We start from the raw sequence: 6,570 nt of genomic DNA on the forward strand, positions 1-6,570 counted from the left end.
AAAAAATACCAATTATTTGACTAGGCAAGACCCTTGATTCTTTGACTGGTGTTGTTTAGGGCTCCTTAAAGCTGAATTTAATCTGCAAAATGTTGAAGCTCAAAAACCAGAGTCACAGATGTCCAAGATATGTTTTCCTAAAAATACTTCATATATTAAAACTGAATGACAAGGGGGTGATCAGATTATCAGGACATTTTTATTCTAAAAGTGACCTAATCCTTTACTGCATTCACTTACTGTCATGCTATTGTCGGATTAACAAATCAAAGTTAACAAGCGGTTTTAGGAGTATATCTTGCGTGTGTGTAAAAACAACTGAAACTATTGCTGCTCGTATTCAGGTCCTGTCTGAAATGGTGCATTTGACGCATACTTGCATAAGCACTAGGGTGTGTGTGTGTGTGTGTTTAGTGACCCAGTTTACCATCTCAGGTTGTACACCAGTGTCTTACTCTGTGCAGAGCACATATTATCTACATGTAGCAAGTATGTAGTACTCATTTATAAAACACAACAGATGAATAATTGATCAGTTAGCCGAGACAAACAACATCAGCAGGAACACTTCAAATCAGATTTTCTTTAAATTTTATTTCTAAATGCAAATGATTAAAAAAACAGACTGTATGCTTTAAATAAATCAGTATCGCTAAATGATTTAGATCCCTAATGTACAGCCCAGAATCCTTTGAGACATCAGCTATAAAAAAGAAAGAAGAAGAAGAAGAAAAGCCTGAAGCGGGAGGTTAAACACAATACAGCCCGCTTCAGAGATCAGTGTGTGCTTTAGCAGAGCCGGGCAGATACTACACGCATTTACAATGAAAACACACACACACACACGCTCATTTGACAAACATTCATATTCTTACATATACAAACATACGCACCATCTGTCCAAGACACGAAAACAGTCGCTGCAGGAAGAGACGCTCAGAGAACCTTTCAGTTTGGGGTTTAAAAATGATAATATTAATAATTATAATAAAAAAGTGGCGGGCGAGGATGATAAACATCACATTTCCTATCTATAAAGTCCATTTAGAAATTCAATGATCAATTTATTTTTGCTTTACGTGACCAGAAAACTCTTTACCCCAAACGTTTTTGTGATGACGAAAGATGTCGTCATCTCGTTCCCGACGAAGTCTTTTGTTTTTTCCATTGGCCTCTGGCGTTTTTTCTGGCGTGTCGCTCTATATCGTGACTGTACTGGGACACAAATGCTTGGCTCGTCCCGTCCAAGTCTCCTGGGCTGTTGACTGACATCTTCAATCTCCTTATAACAGCAGGCAGCCGCTCTTTTTACCACGTTTTCTGGCTTGCAGCGCCGCCCTGGTGGCCATTTCAAAGACTTCTCTCACGCCATCTTTTGTTTTGGCCGAACACTCTAGATAACCGAAGGCATTGATTCGGTTGGCCATGTCTCGCCCTTCCTCTGGCTTCACCGGCTCCTGCATGGAGAAATATTACAAGGCTATTATTACAAGCATAACTAGTCGATATCAAACCAATGCACATCATACATTACATATATTAACCCTTGTGTGCTGTTGGGAAGGTTTTCATCCAGATTTTGTCTCAATTTGGCCTCAGTGTTCTCTGTGTTTCAGCAAATGGGATGATTTTCACAGGCAAATCTTATTTTAACACATTGTTTTGGAACTTTTTAAAAACTCAATACACTCTGGGCAAATTGACTACACTTTTGTTCTGTTCAGGGCTGTTTTTGCCCTATTGACTTCCATTATAATGATATTTTTTGACGGGTAAGTATATGTATAATCATGCATCCTTGATTGTTGCGGGTTCAAATGCGTAATTTTTACTGTTGATCATCAGCTCCAGTGCAAGTCAATATCAAATTAATGCACATTAAATGAACTCTGTTGTGCTGTTGGGTCATTTTCTTCCACGCTGAGCTGATTTGGAGTCTTAATTTGGTCACAACTTTCTCTGTTTCAGCAAATGTGATGATTCTTGGCGACAAATCTTATTATAACACATATTTTGGGAAAATTCTTGGATTTTTTATTTTTTTTTAATTGAACAATACACACAAATGTACGCCTTTCATTATGTTTGGGGCTGTTTTGACCCCATTGACTTATATAATTACATTGACTTATTGACCTTTATAATGCCTTTTTTTATTGTAAAGCCATGACAGCATATAACCATGCATTTTTAATTGTTGCTGGTTTTCCCTGTCGGGAAGAGGTCAGATGTGTAATGTATACTGTTGATCATCAGCTGCAGTGCAAAAATAAGCTTAGTTTCTGTCTTCTATATGCGTGTGTGTGAAATATTACAATTCTATTACCACAAGCATGGCCAAAAGACTAGTCAAAATCAAATTAATGCACATTATATTAACCCTTGTGTGCTGTTGGGCTGTTTTCATCCACTCTGAGCTGATTTTGAGTCTTAATTTACCCACAACTTTCTCTGTGTTTCAGAAAATTAAATTATATTTGACGACAATTCTTATTTTAACACCTATTTTGGGAAAATGCTTTAAATTTTTTCATAACCTCAACAACACACTGAAATGTACGCCTCTTTGGTTATGTTGGGGGCTGTTTATGCCCCATTCACTTCCATTATAAACACATTTATTGATTGTAATGCCATGACAGCATATAACCATGCATATAATCTTGATTGTTGCTAGTTTTCAAAGGTCAAACATGTAATTTCTACTGTTGATCATCAGCTTTAGTGCAAAAATAAGCATAGTTTCTACTTTCTATATGCGTGTGTGTAAAAAATTACAAGGGTCTTACCACAAGCATGGCCAAAACACTAGTCAATATCAAATTAATGCACATTATATTAATCCTCGTGTGCTGTTGGGGAGGTTTTAATCCACTCTGAGCTGATTTTGAGTCTTAATTTGGCCACAACTTTCTCTGTTTCAGCAAATTGGATGATTTTTTGGCAACAAATCTTATTTTGGTGCATATTTTAAGAAATTGCTTTGATTTTTTTTATAAACTCAACAATACACTCAAATGTTTGCCTCTTTGGTTATGTTTGGGGCTGTTTTGGCCACATTGACTTCAATTATTAGCACTTTTTTTTATTGTAAAGCCGTGACAGCATATAATCATGCATTCTTGATTGTAGCTGGTTTTTCCCTGTTGGGAAGAGGTGAAATGTGTCATTTGTACTGTTGATCATCAGCTGCAGAGTAAAAATTGCTTAGTTTCTGCCTTCTATATGTGTGTGTGTGTGTGTGTGTGTGTGTGTGTGTGTGTGTGTGTGTGTGTGTGAAATATTACAAGGCTATTACCACAAGCATGGCCAAAACACTAGTCAATATCAAGTCAGTGCACATTATAATAAAGTCATAGTAAGTAATTTCTGTCACTAGAGGGCGTTCATTAACAACAAACAAAAGTGTAGTTTGATGCAGGGTGTCTGCAGCTTTCAGATTTGAAGACATTTACAGACTTATACAGGGCTAAACACTAAGGATTATTTCTGAAATGTTTATTTGCCCCATGCAAAAAAATTCTAATTAGTTATTTCTTAACCACACGATGCAGGTAGTTATGGTTTATATTTTATGGAGTTTATTTTTTAATTTTGTGGCATAGAAAAGAAGCTTAAACACTGTCTAAGATTATCGTTCTGTCTGGTGTTTCTAACAGAAGACACAGATTATCAGGTTTGGAATGAAAAGGATGTAGTAAATGCAAAAATAAAAAGGAACTAAGCCGAAAAAAATGAATGAATGTAAAAATAAATTTAAAAAAAGAAGCAAAATCCCTGCCTGTTTCATTTTGGCAAGTTCCCTTCGTGTGTGCTCATCATTCCGGAGATCCTTTTTGTTACCCACGAGGATGATGGGAACATTGGGACAGAAATGCTTCACCTCTGGTGTCCATTTTTCTGGGATATTTTCTGTGAGACATTAAAAAAAAAGAAGGATGAGGATAATTTACATTAATCCCATTTCAGCTCATCAACCTGATTTTACAATTATATTAATGCATCATTTAGGCACTGAGTACAACACTTCACATTGCTTACTTGATTTATGTTTGATTACTTGATTTATGTTTTGTATGATTTTTTTCCTTTACTTGACAGGACAGTAGGTTGACAGGAAGTGAAGTGGGGGGGAGAGAGAGAGAGGGAGAGAAAGAGAGAGAGAGAGAGTTGCCAACCACACAGTTGGCAAATTATTTATCATTAAAACAATTAAAAGAAAAGCACATTCTTTCTAAATATCGCCTCTGTGATCATGACCTAAAAAATAGAAAAAAGCAGACATAAAAAATCCTGGACTCCTAAGGAAAAGAGAACATGTAAACAGTGTGACACAAACCAAATAGAGGATGAGACACACTTCCTTCTGTTTTGCCCCAAATACACCACGACTAGAGAAATATTTTTCCCCCAATTTGAAACATTGATCAGTTCATTTTTTAATTTAAATGACTCAGAAAAACTTTACCATACACTCGGAGAGGACGAATTGACATTTAGACTAGCTGCAAAATATGCATATACCCTACACACCATAAGAAATGGTTAATGTAAACTCATGTATCTTATTTAAATAATTTAAACTTTTTATTATTATTATATTTATCAAATGTATTTTTTTGTGTGTGTGTGTCATTATATCTTATCTGTATTACTATTAATTTTTCAATGGTTTTAATATGTTTCATATTTGAAGTGCTTTGGAGAGTGAGTGAGTGAGAGAGAGAGAGAGAGAGAGAGAGAGAGGGAGAGAGAGAGGGAGGGGGGCAGGATTGGGAAATGTTCACAAGCTGGAATTCGAACTTGGGATGTCAGAATCGCTTCCACACTATTGACCTTATTCTCCGCCGACGAGCGGGCGCTGCCATTTGAATCTTTTTGTCTCGCGACTTCCGGTCTTATTCACTTCCATTCATTAGTTGACGTTAAAAACTGCTCGTTACGCTGCTTGATGTTGCAATTTGATATTTTCTTATTATATTATTCTACTTGGTCTGTATAGTCATGCAAACATTTGTTTGTAGAGCAAGTAGTTTGACCATTTTCTGCAAGACAATCGCGAAAACAGGCGCACTTCCGCATTTTAGAATAAGGTCAATATCACGCCGACCACATTTGATGGTGCACTTTTCAGTTTCTAAATATTTAAATGAAACGTCTTAGACATTTCAAACATTTCAGAGTCACAAGCAAATACACCAAATATATACAGGGGTTGGACAATGAAACGGAAAGAAAGGCCTGGCTTTAGAGCACAATAATTCATTAGTATGGTGTAGTTCCTCCTCAATACAGCATCAGTTGGTCTTGGGAATGACAGACAGGAGTCCTGCACAGCACACAGAGGGATTTTGAGCCATTCGTCTGTCAGAATAGTGTTCAGATCACTACATGATGCTGTTGGTGGAAAAACCTTTCCTGACTCACTCCTCCAAAACACTCTAATGTGCTCAATAATGTTAGGATCTGGGTTCTGTGTAGGCCATGGGAGATGTTCAACTTCACTTTCGTCTTCATCAAACCACTCTGTCACCAGTCCTGCTGTGTGTATTGGTGCATTATCATCCTGACACACACCACCGCTGCCTTCCGGATACAATGTTTGACCCATTGGGTCATATGGTCCACCAGAATGGCTGGGTAGTGCTTGGCAGTGACCCAGCGCCCAGGTAGCACAAGTATTGGGCCTAGTAAATGCCATGACATTGTAGCCCAAACCATCACTGATCCACCGCAATGCATCAGCAGTCTGGGTGGGACGCTTTTTTGGGGCTTCTCCACACAGTAACTCTCCCGGATGTGGGAAAGACAGTGAAGATGGACTCATCAGAGAACAATTCATGTTTCACATCATACACAGCCCAAAATTTCACTGCTGGCACTATTAAATCTGCTGTTTGGCATTGGCACGAGTGAGCAAAGGTTTGGCTATAGCAGACGGCCATGTATATCGACCCTGTGGAGCTCCAGACCAGCCGTTCTGCTGGAAGCAGGAGAGCTGAGCAGCACATTTAATTTAGCTGTGTGTTGGGTAGCTGTGGTTTTAATGTTTTTTGGATACAATCCAGGATCAGACAGCTTCCTCCTGCGTCCACAGTTACTCCAGTTGGATGTGGTTCTTCTTCTTGGTGGTTTGCTGACATTACTCTGGATACCGCGGCTCTTGATCATCACAAAGACTTGCTGTCCTGGTCACAGATGCACCAGAGAGACACGAACCAACAAACTGCCCTTGTGTCCATTACAAATGTTTAAAGGGCCATGAAACCCCTTGTTTCAGCAGGGTGTTTTCACACCTCTACTTTGGAAAAAGCCAGAAAAGGGGGCGTGGCCAGCTCTTTTTAGGGGGGAGTGTCGGAGGAAGAAAAGAGGCACGGGGTGGGAGTGTCTATTTGGGCACGCGACTGTGTTTACATGGACATCTGTAGTCGAATTATTTGCCAAATGATTAAATGGTGGACTTTAACTGCAGTTTGGCTCTTTCATTCAGGGAATTCATTCATGCCCCTCGCGACAAACAAGATATTTAATTCGAGGAGCTGCTGTAAGCGTGTATTTTTCATGCAATGT

General features: G+C 38.5%; 1 protein-coding gene across 2 annotated transcripts in view; it reads right to left on the reverse strand.

The window, feature by feature from the left end:
- Window positions 1-574: 574 nt before the first annotated feature.
- Window positions 575-6,570, reverse strand: part of rhoac (ras homolog gene family, member Ac) — a 10,137-nt gene continuing 4,141 nt past the window's right edge. Inside the window, exons 4-5 of one of the 2 annotated variants that reach the window (XR_012398285.1) lie at window positions 3,782-6,188; window positions 575-1,457 (exon numbers count right to left, since the gene is read on the reverse strand). Coding sequence is in view for 1 of the 2 variants with exons in the window: in NM_213350.1 (NP_998515.1) it covers window positions 1,284-1,457; window positions 3,782-3,912 (305 nt within the window). In the remaining variant the exon portion in view is untranslated. 2 annotated transcript variants of the gene reach the window in all.

This window comes from Danio rerio, chromosome 23 (genome assembly GCF_049306965.1).
Source record: "Danio rerio strain Tuebingen ecotype United States chromosome 23, GRCz12tu, whole genome shotgun sequence".
In the NCBI taxonomy this organism is placed as follows: domain Eukaryota; kingdom Metazoa; phylum Chordata; class Actinopteri; order Cypriniformes; family Danionidae; genus Danio; species Danio rerio.